Source organism: Sorex fumeus, unplaced genomic scaffold, assembly GCF_029834395.1.
Source record: "Sorex fumeus unplaced genomic scaffold, SorFum_2.1 ptg000003l, whole genome shotgun sequence".
In the NCBI taxonomy this organism is placed as follows: domain Eukaryota; kingdom Metazoa; phylum Chordata; class Mammalia; order Eulipotyphla; family Soricidae; genus Sorex; species Sorex fumeus.
Window position 1 is genome coordinate 49,430,385 of NW_026606060.1, and position 14,701 is coordinate 49,445,085.

Here is a 14,701-nt window from a genome sequence, read left to right on the forward strand (position 1 = left end):
GAAAGATTAATGGAGTGATATCTTTTGCAGTTTGGTTTTGTCTACACTTGACTTAGTAAACTATTTTAAGATAAATTTGGATCTAGTTTGTTTTAAAATATTGAAAATATTTTTTCTTACCTTGACATTTAATAAGTGCCTATAAAGTAATACTTAAAAGGAACAAAAGTAAATAATTTTAGCTATAATTAGAAGAAAATGTTTATAGTATATTGTGAGATATTAAAATATTTTATAAATATTTCTGGGTGTTGAGAATAGTGCTTTGGCTTGTTAAAATAAAAACCTCTACATTGACAGTGGTTTAAGAAGATGGAAATATATATATTTGACTTCTCTTTAGGGGTTATTTACAGTGGTACTCAGGGCCTCACAGATGATTCTCAACCAGCTGGGCCATTGGGTACATGCCAGGCAAGTGTCTTAAACACTGTATTAACTCCTGGCTCCAAAATCAAAGTATATTTCACCATTTATAAAAGATTTGTGAAAGTAAGCATCAAGGACATATGTGATAGCTCTATGGTCATCAGAGACTCAGAATTTTTTGTCATTCTGCTCTCTTGATTACTGACTTCTCTTCTCAAGATCACCCTGTGCTCCAAAAGAATTCTACAAGCTCTAGACAGTATTTTAGCACTTTTTGTAGCAGGAAGTAGTAAGGAAGAACTGTATTCTCTTCTTTTTTTAGTTGGAGGTAGGGGAAGGAAGGGGTGGTAAATGGGAGATGACAAGTTGAGCCACACCTGGCAATGTTTAGGGATTACTCCTGACTCTGCACTCAGGAATTACTCCTGGCAGTGCACCATATAGCTTGCATGGCAAGTGCCCTACCCATTGTACTATCTTTTGAGCCCTTCTCTCTTTTCCTTTGAGAGAGAGAGAGAGAGAGAGAGAGAGAGAGAGAGAGAGAGAGAGAGAGAGAGAGAGAGAGAGAGGCCATACCAAGATGCTATGGATGATGGAGAATGTAGTCTTCATCTTGGTAGTCATGTACGGAAATAAAACCAAAGCTCTTTTATTAAGGATATGCTAGGAATGGAATATTGGTAATTAGTTTCCTATCTTTGCCTCAGTGGGCTATCGTACAACCTTTGTTGCCTTGTAACTTTTTCACAACATTTGCACATACATGTGCATGCACATCTGAACATATGTAATAGTGGTGGTCGGTATTCTTTAAAGCAAAGGAGTATTTTATTCTTTATTAGCTATATTTCAATTGCTTGCTTACAGAAATGTTTTTATTGTGTACTTCTCACATAGTTTAGAGAGACAACAAATATAGTAAACTAAAGATTGTAGGCAGAACTAAGATCTTACTAGCCAATGAGAATATCCAGAAGTTTTGGGGCACATTTTTAAAAAAAATACTATCCATTGCCCCAGTCTAAATCTTTTAATAAATCTCTTCATTTAAGTGAGTAGAAGATATGTGCAAGTGTCTACATTTGAGGGAGTTCTGTGTCTCTCAATACCAGTAGCTTTCTTCTGCAAAGATATGGAGACTGCTTAGATGGATGTGAAGTAGAAAATTTTCTGCATTTACGTCTTAGAAGACGAATAATTCTGAGACTTAAGTTTGCCTAAGTAAATTCTCAGTGATGAAAAAATAAGCATACAAATATGTCCCTAGATTGATTCGTTCAAAATTCACTAAGTGTAGCACTAATGCATCTTTAAAGAAACATACCAGAAAATTCTAAAATCTTATGAATTTCATGATCTTTCATTTTTATCGTTTTGATTTTTTTTTGTTTCTTATTGTGGACTAAATGTATGTGTGGTACGCTGAGCAACTCTCTGGAAGACCTCAGAGGCCTGGGCTTGAGGATCAGAAATGGTAATAATCCCGAGATCTGAGGTCTCTGGGAAGACCCCCAAGAGACCAAGAAGTAGCTCCATGAATAGGCTAAAGTTCAGGCATCCTTTTTTTTTTCTCTTTCCTTTTTTGGGCCACAACTGGCAGTACTCAGGACTTACTCCTAGTTCTGTGCTCAGGGGTCACTCTTGGCAGGCTTGGGGAACCATATGTGATGCTGGGGATCAAACTCAAGTAGGTTGCATTCGAGGCTAATGCCTTACCTGCTGTACTATTGCACTGGCCCACAGATGGCTTATTTTATTTTATTTTTTTTGAGACTCCAGGACACTTTGGCTATGCAGGTGACTGAGAACCTGTTTGTTTTTTCACTGCTGTTCCATAGGAACAGAGAACTTCCAGTTTTTCATTCCTTGTAAAACAGTTCCCTCCCAAGGCATCTTAGATTGAAACTTGCAAGTCAACAAAGGAAAGCAACAAGCCACCTAAGGAGACTCAGCCATCAGAGACAGATGAGTTTGCTGACAATCCACATGTCTAATAAAATCATGTTTCTTCAGAGGAGCATAATCCATAGAAATTAGAAGTAGTAGAGGAAATTAAAATGTATGCCTGAGCCTAATACTTTCTAGATTTTAAATAAAAAGTATAGTTTACCCAACACAATGGCTAAATTCAGACTCAAGTTTGTATCTTAAAGTAAAGCACTCTAAGTATTTAAAAAACAGAAAAGAAAGAAAGAAAGAGAGAAAGAAAGAAAGAAAGAGAGAAAGAAAGAAAGAAAGAAAGAAAGAAAGAAAGAAAGAAAGAAAGAGTTCGTAAGAGAAAAATTCAAAATCTTAGGGTTAGATCTAGAGCATGTGGGCTGGTATGGACCAGTGCTGGTCTGTAGGGGTTTCCTGGTGCTCAGCCAAAAATATTCCCATTGGTCATGTGAATTTCTAAGCAATAGCATACATCACACTAACTAAAACATGTACTTTTATAACATTGGATTTTAATAAGTTATCTGCACAGGTTTTTATTTTTATTTTTTATTTTTTGTTTGTTTGGGGGCTACATCTGGCAATGTTCAGAGGTTACTTATGGCTTTGCACTCAGGATTTACTTCTGGTGGTGCTTGGGGGACCACCAGATGCTGGGGATTGATGTTGGGGATCCTGGGGATTGAACCTAAGTCGGCTGCATTCAAGGCAAACACTCTACCTGCTGTATTTTCACTCCAGTTCTTGGTTTTTATGTCTGTCTTAATCAGTCTGCTATATATTTCTATTCTCTTTGGTACACAGATGTGAAAAGTTGAAGAATGTTGAATAGTAGAGCATTTAACAGACTAGTAAAAGGTATCCCAAGGAGGAAAAAGGGACAGATGTAGAAGAGGTCATGCTTACATAAACAACACATTTGTTATAATTGCATTTATTATGATAAATATAATCCCTAAGACAAAAAGAAATTTGAGTCTGCTGATTAAGAGTGTTTGTGAAGTTCCTGATTGTACTGAGGAGAAAGGACTTATAAGTAGGCTTAGTCTGGTAAATTTCTGATTTCTTAACATTAGAGATGAATATTATAAGTTTCTGACAGAAGTTACAGAAAGTTTAAATATGTTATGAAAGTAGGAAAAATGATCTAAGAATATTAAACTCAGTTAAGATATTTATCAACCAAGGTAAAGGATTTGTGAAGTTATGCAAAATTGTGGAAACTTTTCTCTTCATCTCTCACTTTGGAACTTACTTTTCCAATTACCCTGATAGTTTAACAGATGAGTTCAAACAGCTCTTTCTTTATAAAGGAAGATTGTAGTGAGCAATATAATTTGGAGCATGCTCATGTGTGCATAGTACACACATGCTTTTGTGTATGTTTAGTTTAAATGACTAGATGGAGTATGTAGGTGCTAAAATGGGAGATATTAAAGGAGAACCTCATTTATTTAGAATGAAAACTCTAAGCATTGTAGTATGTTGGAATAAGGAGTTGTATTATTATTTCTGAATAATAATAGAAAATCATGGGTCTGATATTTGAGTCCAGAGGAAGTGAAGGTAACCGCTAATGAGAACAGAAAGTATATATGTAGTATATCTGTCAACTTAATAAAAGGATAGAAATAGAGCAGTACCTTTCCAAATCAGTAAAGGCACAAATTAGTCAAATTAATTGCATTTCAGCAAATGCTTTTGTTGTGATCTTTATGCTTGTCCCAGAATACTTTATGCTATATTATTGAGAGTCTCTGTAAAAATTTTATGTCCAGGACCTCCTTCCATAGTTTTTCTTTTCTTTTTGTTTCTTTGAAACATATCTGACACTTGGGTTCTACTCCTAGCTGTATGCTCCGAGATTGCTCCTGGCCATGCTTAGGGGACCATGCCAGGGATTGAATTTAGGCCTCCCTTATGCAAAACATGCATTCAAACTATGGAGTTGTCTCTTTGGCCCCAAAGCTACTGTGGTGCTCAGGGCTTACTCCTGGCTCTTTACTCAGTGATGACTCCTGGTGTTGTTTGAGGGACCATATGTAGTGCCGGACCATATAGAGTCTCCTACCCCCACGCCTGTCTGTCCTCACCAGGGTCCCTTGGAGGAAGGCGGGTTGAGTTTCCCTCTCTTCCCCGAGCAGAGCCCTGGCAGCTGAAGACATCCGGGACCCAGCCACAGCCATGCTGAGTAGTCACCCACTCTCCAGACGCTCGGATGAGTTGCATGCATGAAGGAACTGGCAGAGGAACCCAGGTGTGTGGGACCCAGGGCTGAGATCTCCAAGCCTGCTCAGTTCAGGACTGGGCCTCCTCCACCCAGATCCCCCATCTTCCAGCAGCTAGCCAATTACACCCACCAACTGCTAGGATCAACAGCTAGGATCCAGAGACTATTAAACCAAGCTCCCAGACCTCTTATTCTCTAGTTCTCACTTTCAGAGAACCCAGCAGGCTACTGAGAGTATCCTGCCCGAATATATGCCTGACTGGCAACACCTGTAAAGGTGATTAGAGGCTTCCCCAAAAGCCTCCATCCCTCTCGGAGAGTCCGGCAAGCTACCGAGAGTATCCCACCTGCACGGCAGAGCCTGGCAAGCTACATGTGGCGTACTTAATATGCCAAAAACAGTAACAATGATGGTCCTCATTCCCCTGACCCTGAAGGAGTCCCCAATATGCCATCGGGCTATACTAGTACATGACAGGGATGAATGGAGACATTATTGGTGCCCGCTCGAGCAAATCGATGAATAACTGGGTGGTAGTGATAGTGATAGTGATATAGTGCCGGGGATTGAACGAGGGTTGACTGCATCCAAGACAAGTACCTTATCCATTATAAGATCTCTCTGACCCCAAAGCTTTTTCTTTTTAAGAAGTGTTTCTTTTTGATAAGTTATAGATATTTTAATCATAACTTCATAACAGTGAGAGGAAAAGATGTAAGTATTTTCATTGGGTTTTGCTAAGTCAGTTTGTGCTTCCTCTGTAGGTCTACTCATTGGGAGGTGTGTGTGTGTGTGTGTGTGTGTGTGTGTGTATTATAGTTTTGGTCCTTGTAATGAATGAAATCATGTATGGAGATATTTAAGAATGCATCAGAGTGCTTAATAACTTTAAGTGATTTTATTCATGGAAACTATTGTTTGAATATTGTGCCTCTTAAGTCATTAGATTCACTTATATCTATTTCTCTCTATATTCCAATATCAAGCATTTTTTTATAGACCTTAGGTAAGACTTATTTGTTTTTAGCTATCATCTTTCATAAATAATAAAGGCTCAGATTACATTTCCTTGGTCATCTTTTGACTTCAAATATAAAAACTATAAATAGAGGTGTATTTGAAAAGAGAGAGAAGTTTTGAATTAAGAAGTTGAATTTCATGTATGCTTATTGATTGCCAACAAAGATTAGGTAATGTACTAAACATTGAAACATCAATAACATAAGGTTTAAGTATGAAATAACTTTAGTATGGCAAATTTGTTAGTTATTCTTTGTTTCCTACAGAGTCAACTACTGGATTTTCTGTCTGGAAGACAGAATGTGGTAAATGATGCAACTGATCCTTATATACTGAGATCACCAATGAGTAAGCATACCCAAGATAATGAGAAGGTAACTATAATGAAAAAGTGAAACGGAAAATAAATTGAGTAAATTCAAGGTCTGATCCCCCTCAAACTACTGTGAGTTTGATTGTCACTCTAGTTACTATTTTTATTGTTCTCTGTGTGTGTGTGTGCGTGTGTGTGTGTGTGTGTGTGAGAGAGAGAGAGAGAGAGAGAGAGAGACAGAGAGAGAGACAGAGAGAGAGAGACAGAGAGAGAGACCACACAATGGTACTTAGAGCTTACTGCTGATGCTGATTCGGTGCACTTTGCGGGACCATATGTGGTGCCAGAGATTGAATCCAGATTGACCACATGAGAGAAGGCAAGTTTCCTACCCACTATGCTATCTCTCCAGCCTCTGAGCATCAGTATCTTAGTGATTTGGGGCTGAGACATTGTGCAAAAATAGGTTTCACTCTGAGGATCAGAAAAGTAGTTTGAAGGTCCAGACTGTCATAATTTTTTGCCTTAAAACTTTCTACAAGGGGCTGGAGCAATAGCACAGCGGGTAGGGCGTTTGCCTTGCACGCGGCTGACCTGGGTTCGATTCCCAGCATCCCACATGGTCCCCCGAGCACTGCCAGGAGTAATTCCTGAGTGCAAAGCCAGGAGTAACCCTTGAGCATCGCTGGGTGTGACCCAAAAAGCAAAAAAAAAAAAAAAAAAAAAAAAAACCCAACTTTCTACAAAATTGATTTACATTACTGCACAGGCTTCAGGAGTGCTTAGGAGTGCTTTATTATACCTCTTCAAAATGAATTGTCATACCACACCCACCAGCAAGCAGCTTAAATTCTTACCGTCTATGAACCCCACCATAATACTATGTATTTCCACTCGCTCAACAACTTCAGTTCTGCAGAATCCAAAGGTTGCTCTTGTTTATTTCCATGCTTTGTTCCTTATTATCCCACAGATGAGTGCTACCATTATTTTAATGAAAGCTTGTATAATTAGTATACAAGATCAAAGTTTAAGATTCTTGGTAAATAGTCAATTTACATCTGATGTCTTTATTAAAAATTTTTTTGGGGGGGCCACACCTGGCGTGCCCAAGGGTTTATTTCTTACTCTGTGCTCCTGTGTCACCCCTAGCAGTGCTTTGATTACTCAGCAGAGCTGAGACTCCAATTGGAGTTGGTCATATGCAAGGCAAGTGCCTTATATCTCTTGCCTATCCCTATTCAATATATCTGGGGGCAAGGGACACACTTCTAGCTCTGTGCTCAGGGCCTACTCTGGACAGTGTTCAGGGACAATATGAAGTGCTGAGAATTCAAGCTAGATTCAGAGTCACTGCTGTAGCTGCATGCTAGACAACAGTTGTAACCTCTGTACTCTCTCTCATGCCATTCCATGTCTTGGTAAAGTATGACATGTATGAGGCCTCGAACATAACTTCCAGAACTAAAGTTGAGTCATTTGGTGAATCTCCTTTATTTGAATTTCCTTCAGTTTTAGGAAATATTAGTAAGATAGATTTTTCTTTCTTTTTTTTTCCTTTTTTTTTGAGGGGGGTGGGGTCACACCCAGTGATGCTCAGGGTTTACGGGGTTACTCCTGGCTCTGCACTCAGGAACAACTCCTGGTGGTGCTTGGGGACTGTATGGGATGCCGGGGACCGAACCCAGGTTGGCCGCATACAAGGCAAACACCCCACTCACTGTACTATTGCTCTGGCCTCAAGATAGATTTTTCTTTTGTGGCTCTTGTTGTAGAGTTTGAACGTCTACAAATATACTTTATCAAAGCCCCGAAAGAAATGCCTGTGTATTTACTTCCCAGATTCACTTAATACTATGCTTTTTATGATTAAAAAAAAAAACAAAACTCCTACTATCTTTTACTATCGTCCATACTAAAAATTTTCCATTTTTTCCATCCAAGGGGTTTTGCGTCTCTTAGAATTTTATTCCTGCATTCAACCCACCCACCCTTTTAATTATATTTTTACTTTCTAAATTAATTCCTTACTGAAATTATTTAATTTGTTTTTTCAGTAACAAACTGGAAATTATATCTAAAGGTTTGCTTCTATTGAGGTTTAATTTTTTTGTAACTGATACTGAGTATTTCATTTTATATCACATCAAGATACATAAATTTGTTTGTCCTGAATTGCCTCATCTCTTCTTTAGGAAGATACAGTTAGCTTTCTCTTTGCTGTCAGCAAAGATTTCTGAGGGTGATTTTCTGAGACTGTGTACATATCCCATTTCCCCAAAACCATTTGCCAAATGGTCTTAAGTTCTGTGTTAAGGATCCCTGTGTGCAGCAGGTATCTTCAGTTTGCAAGTAAGTTTCTAACCCTATTATTATTTTTTGTATGTTTCTAACCCTATGATGACTTTGGATTAATTAAATCATTTCTCAGTGAAGAAAAAGCTTACTCAAACCAGGAGGTCGAAGTTCTTTATGGCAACTGCTAAAATCTTTCTCTTTGCTGTTGTCGGAGTTGAGGTCATAGTCACTTCTGGGAGAATATATATATATATATATATATATATATATATACACACACACACACACACATACATATATATATTGCTACAAATGTGGATTTTTGTTTATTCAGAGTTTTAAAATCTATTCTAGTTGTTAGTCACTGATGGATCAATAGAAGGATCCCTTGTGTTCTTACTTGCCCATCCTTATTAAACTATTGAACACTTCTCTCTTTTTGGTACAAGGAAATATCCTCAACCCCCTTTGTGTGTTTCTTGCTCAAACCTGGTTTCTTCCAGTGATTTTTTTAAAATTTTGTTTGAAATTTTTTTCATTTAAACATTTTTATTGTTTTACCCTCCTGTGTCAAATTTTGACAGCACCCTTACCAAATGTCCTCATCTTTTCTCAGTGGTTTAAGGAGTATATTCAGACTTCGAGAGATTATTTAGAGATTTCTTCTCTTAGATCTATCTTACAGGCTAGATATAACAGTAGTTATTGTGCCTTTTAGATAAGAGGAATACATTAATTTGTATACACAAAAAGATCTAGGCTTAAAAAATTTTAGCATATAGATTTGAAACATATTAACAGAATATTTGTGACAAAGAATTTTAATGTATGTGTAGAAGCTAATGGAGGCTTCATTGTAAGCATATAGGTTCCCAGGGTAAAACCCAGAAAGAATTGTATTATGTTAATTCTCTACTTTTTCTCCTTTGCTTTCTTTTTTTTGTTTTTTTGGGTTTTTTTTTTTTTGTTTTGTTTTCTATTTTTTGTTTGCAGGCCAAACACGCTGATGCGAGGGCTTACTCCTGACTCTGTACTCAGGGTAGACTTGGAATTAATTTAGACTTGGTAGTCCTGGTAGACTTGGGAGGCCATATGGAGTGTTGGGGATCAAACCCAGGTAAGCTGCCTGGCATGCAGCCTACCTATTGTACGATCTCTTCAGCCCATGTTTTATTCGATTTTGGTTTTTGGTCCACACCTAAGTTGTGCTCAGGGCTTGCTCCTAGCTCTGTGCTCAAGGAACTCTCCTGGTAGGCCCAGGGAACCTAATAATAGTGTGCTGACGATCCAACCCCGGTCAATCACATGCAAGGTAGGCACTTGACCTACTGTACTACCTCTCAGCCCTGCTTTGGCCTTCTTAGCTTTGTATTTTCTAAAATACTTTTAAATCTACTAGTTAGCTAATGGATTTGATTTATTTTTTTGAAGACCTTTAAAATGGCAGTCTTTTTCTCAGCTATGTCAATAATATTTGCAGTCATTTTATTTTAATTTTTGTGGGAGGGTGTCAGTGGGATAGATGGTTAACACCTGGCAGTGTGTAGGGTCTCTTCCTGGCTCTGTGCTCAGGAGTGACTTTGGATGTGCTTGAGGGAATATATTTGGTGTCAGGGATCAAACCTGATCAAACACATGCAAGGCAAGATTCTTACCTGCAAGATTCTGGCTTAAATTTTAAAAAAAATTTCTTACAAATTATATTTTGAAGGCACTGTATTTTTATTAAAATTACAAGGTGACTCTATATCTTTGGGCTGCACTGGCTTATGCTCAGGGGTTACTTTTGGCTCTGAGCTCAGAAATCACTCTTGGTGGTACTCAAGGGACCATGTGGGATGCCAGGTATCAAAACCAAGTCTGTTGCTGCAAAGAACCTTACCCTCCCTCAGATAAGATAAACCACCTTATCTCTCTGGCTCCCCTAAATATATTTTTTCACCCAGTGTACTACCAAATCAGTCCATGGATTTGAAGAAACAAAAATTTCTTTATTTTTTCTAACATACTACCATTGCTTTTAGAAATTCTGAAGCTACAAAAAGCAAAAATAAATTCCACAAAGAAAGTTAATTTAAAATCCTTATTTAAAATTTTTTTTGTGTTAGTGGGGAAAATTATAAGATACAAGTATTTTATCAACTCAATTCTGAAAAAGTTTTTTCAAACTGAGATTAACTATCTGCACTTCAGTACTAGTTAAGGGATCAGAAAAGACACTCAGAATTGTCGCAATGCTTAAGTAAAATTGTTCAGTTCCTCAACAAATATCACAAATACTTTGTAGTAGGGATAAAATCAGTTTATTAAACAAACAGAACTGTATCTTTATTTTTGTTATCTCAGTTAAAGCTTCAATCTTGTGGATTATTTCAATTTAGGCCCTTGTTTCTGGACATTGTAACTGTATTTATGTGGACTACTTTTCCAGAGAACCTCTTTAAAACTCACAAATACAAGAGCAGAGAAACCATAACTGCCATGTTATCTAGCCATAATCACAGGGATAGATTTCCAGCTGTAGCTCTAGTTCAAGAAACACTCTCACTCTGAACCCTTCAAGATGCTTGTCACTGCCTCTGCCTCGCATGACAGATCAGGACAGAATTAATTTGTCTTAAAGAACGAGTTTGAGATGTGGAGGGTTAAACCCTAGTTGTGTTCCCAATAAGGAAAATCTGTAGATGCTGGTAAATCCTCATTATTTTTTGTACAGTAAAAGCAGGGCACTCAGTTTAGTGTAGGAGTAGCAAAAATGGTTTTAGATTACAGTGTGGGCATCACTTTTCCTATGCCTTGATTTTTGGCTCGGTTATGTTGCTCTTCCCAAATGTCAAAGGGATGAAGATGACACTGGTGTTTTAGAGGGATTACAGAGGTTAGAATGCAAACTTTGTATTAAAGATTCCTGTACACCCATGACATATTTGATATATAAACAGAAAATGGTTATGCCTTTTTAAAATTTTTTTTTTATTAGTGAATCACCGTGAGGTAGTTACAGACTTGCAAACTTTCATACTTGCACTTCAGTCATACAATGATTGAGTACCCATCCCTCCACCAGGGCCTATTTTCCACCACCAATGGTCCCAGCATCCATCCCACTACCCCCCACCCCATCCCCTCCACCCCACCCCACCTTGTTGGCAGGGGATTCCCTTTTGCGCGTTCTCTCTCTCTCTCTCTCTCTGGGTTGTGGTTTGCAATAGAGTTATTAAGTCGCCACCATGTTCGGTCTAAGTTTAGGATAGATACAAATGATGGTGTTAACTTAATTGTAATCTAGACCAGTGTTTTTCAACTTTTTTCTGACTGTGGCTTCCTTCTGACTTTGCTTCCTTCCTGTGGCCTCCTCTTACATCTTTCCCAGTCTTTGTCATCACCCCTACTTACATAATTATCTTCTTTGACCATTTGGGGTATCTTGGGTCCTACTAAGAGTGGTACATTACTAGCTAACTTTTGTGAAAGCATGAATATATCAAGGAATCCTAAAGGCAGACACAAGTTGAAGGAGAATTTAACTTTAAAAGAAATTCAGTAAGAATGGTAAAATGGTAAAATCTTGTAGTTACTCAAGATAATACAAGTTAGAGCATTAGGGAAGAGCTTGAATGATTGCATGAATGGCCACAGACAACAGCAATAAAATATTAAGTTAAAAAATATAAATATGTTTTACAGACACTGGAAAATATCTAGAATATTGAAGTAGAAGAATATTTAATTCTAAAATGCAATTAGAAAGATAGGACTTAAGCTTATGATGAATTTGTCCCAGGATACTCCCCAAATCTGGTTATAGAAAAAGGAAGTAGAAATCAGAGCTAGAAAAATAGCTAGATTTTTTAAGGGTAAAAGTTCTGGCAATAGGTGAGAACATAAGTCGCCAATATCCCTAGATGACAAAAACTACATAAGCATGAGGGAGACTCCAGGGGACCCATCAAGAATACAGAAATCAGAAAAATATATATTCTAGGTGGACTGAGTGATTAGGAACCAGGGCTATGAGTTTGGAAGTTAGCTCAGCTAACTGCTTTCCATGACTATGCATAGCTTATGTGAGCTGGACAGACTTGGAGTGTTGTGTGTTCAGAGACTTAGCCAGTTTAAAAAAAAAAATCAGAAATCCGTAGGGAAAGAAAACCCCAAAGAGAATAAGCTGTCGCTCTCCAAATTCTTGGCTGAGTGTCAGATTTGGCAGGCAGAGGAAAGACCTACAAAAGACAAGAGATGACCAGAGAGATAGTATAGGAGGTAAGTGGCTGATCCTGGTTCAAATCCCAGACCTCAATATTGTCCTTGAGAACCACAAGGAGTGATCCCTGAGACTAGAGCCAGGAGTAAGCCCCAACATTGCCAGGTCTGGCTCACCCCTTTCCTGCTCAAATTACTGTACAATTACAACAAATAGGTGCTCTATTTATATTGTATCTTTCATCCTATTTTCTAAGAACCATTTCCAACAACTCTGCTAGTTTCAATTTATTCATAGGTTCTCACTAGTTAGTTTTGTAAGTAACGATATGTTGATTGTCCAGCCCAGACTTTTAACTTATAAGACAGTTCTTTTTTCCAGATAGCAAACTGAGATGCTGACATTGAGTGTTTCGTTTGTGTATGGGGAAAAAAAAAATCATGGATTTAAGACAACCTTAATGAAGAAAACATTTGTTTTTATTGCACAGGTACAGTTATTAGCGAAGAAAATTATCTGCTCCTATTTAAGTCTGCTAGTGAATTCAAAGAATGATCTGGCTCTGGCTCATATTCTGAATATTCCTGATAGAGGGCTTGGGAGAGAAGCGTTCACAGATTTGAAACATGCCGCTCGAGAGAAGCATTTGTCTATCTTTTTGGTAAGGACAAGTTGCATTACAGGGGATTTGTTTTTCCCACACCTGGTGGTACTTGGGGGCTGCCCCTGGCTTTGTGCTTGGGGATGGCTCCAGCAGTGCTTGTGGGACCAAGTGGTACTGGGCTGGAACTGGGGCCGGAACTGAGGCTGGAACTGGGCCAGAACTGGGGCCTCCTACATTTAAAGCATGTGCTCCAGTCTCATGAGCCATCCCTCTCACCTTTATGTTTTTAAAGACTCTTTGAGCATGCATTTTAATCCACGTACTCTAATGTTAAGTATACTCGTAATGATGATCAAGTCATTTTGCTTTTGTTCTGCTTTTATTTGTTTTTTCTTCTTTTTCTATAGGCTTCGCGGGTAGGGCGTTTGCCTTACAAGCGGCCAACATGGCCGATCCGAGTTTGATTCCTCCGCCCCTCTCGGAGAGCCCGGCAAGCTACCGAGAGTATTCGATATGCCAGACACAGTAACAACAAAGTCTCCAATGGAGACGTTACTGGGCCCGCTCAAGCAAATCGACGATCAACGGGAGGGCCTTTACCTTTACCTTTACCTCTATAGGCTTCAAATTTGGCAAGGGAGAATTTTTCTGAATTAGCATTTTCCTATGTGTGTTGTATGGAATTCTGACCTTGTTTATGTCTTCTTGAATATATATATTTCCAAAGCGTGTGTATATGTGTTTGTGTGTTTGTATGCATATGTGTGTGTGTAGCACTGTAGCACTGTCCTCCAGTTGTTCATAGATTTGCTTGAGTGGGCACCAGTAATGTCTCCATTGTGAGACTTGTTGTTACTCTTTTTGGCATATCGAATACATCACGGGGAGCTTGCCAGGCTCTGCCGTGCGGGCGGAATATTCTTGGTAGCTTGCCGCTCTCTGAGAGGGATGGAGGAATCCAACCCGGGTCGGCCATGTGCAAGGCAAGCGCCCCACCCGCTGTGCTATTGCTCCATGTACGTGTGTGTGATCCCTGTTAATTGCTTCTTAAATAAATGTTTCTGAAGTTAAAAAATAATTGGAGATTGTTCATATCTTTATGGGCAATTTATAATGTCTATTTGTGTTTCAACAACTTTGAGAAGTCTTGCCATTAAAATAGTCTGCTTAAGTTAGCCTTATTATTTAATCATTTTTTCCTATGTTATTTGGACAATGACTTCCCTCCATCCTCAATTATTCATATTGCATGGAATCTATTTTTCTTAGGAAATACAGTGGAAAATACTGTTTTAGAACACTTAATTTTGATAGAGATTCTCTTTTATATACATATGACATGTATTTTATATTTATAAAAGCAAGATCTTTAATTATACATGATTGAATAATCCAGAATATGAAAGTTAGATGGGATATAGTCATGATCCAGTCCAAATCTTTATTTTACAAATAAAGAAACTAAGACATAGAAGAATGCAACTACTTGCCAACCTTGAATAAGCCAGCATTTGACACTGTTTACAATGAGAACCCCTTTGTTTTATATAACAGTTCTAGTAACTGGTAGTCATAATAAACATATTCACAAATGAATTCTCTATAGTCAGTGATATACTAATGAATATATTGGTTTGCCCAACTTGGCTCTCGGTGTCCATCTCCCGTGTCCTTGCCCTGCTGGCATGAATTCTATGTGGCACCTTTTTCTTTGATTATTTGCT

The 14,701-nt window shown here is 38.2% G+C and overlaps 1 protein-coding gene across 17 annotated transcripts in view; it reads left to right on the forward strand.

Annotated features, from left to right (window-relative positions):
- PARPBP (PARP1 binding protein) overlaps nt 1-14,701 on the forward strand; it is a 65,379-nt gene that overhangs the window by 11,938 nt on the left and 38,740 nt on the right. For 7 of the 17 annotated variants that reach the window (XM_056116439.1, XM_056116431.1, XM_056116444.1 and 4 more), the window contains 2 exons: nt 5,825-5,932; nt 12,864-13,034. The exons of 2 other annotated variants lie outside the window; for them this stretch is intronic. In XM_056116439.1, coding sequence (XP_055972414.1) covers nt 5,825-5,932; nt 12,864-13,034 — 279 coding nt within the window. Of the gene's footprint in view, nt 1-5,824; nt 5,950-7,251; nt 7,254-12,863; nt 13,035-14,701 lie in introns of those variants that run through there. 8 more of the 17 variants (XM_056116441.1, XM_056116451.1, XM_056116448.1 and 5 more) reach the window with 4 other exon arrangements.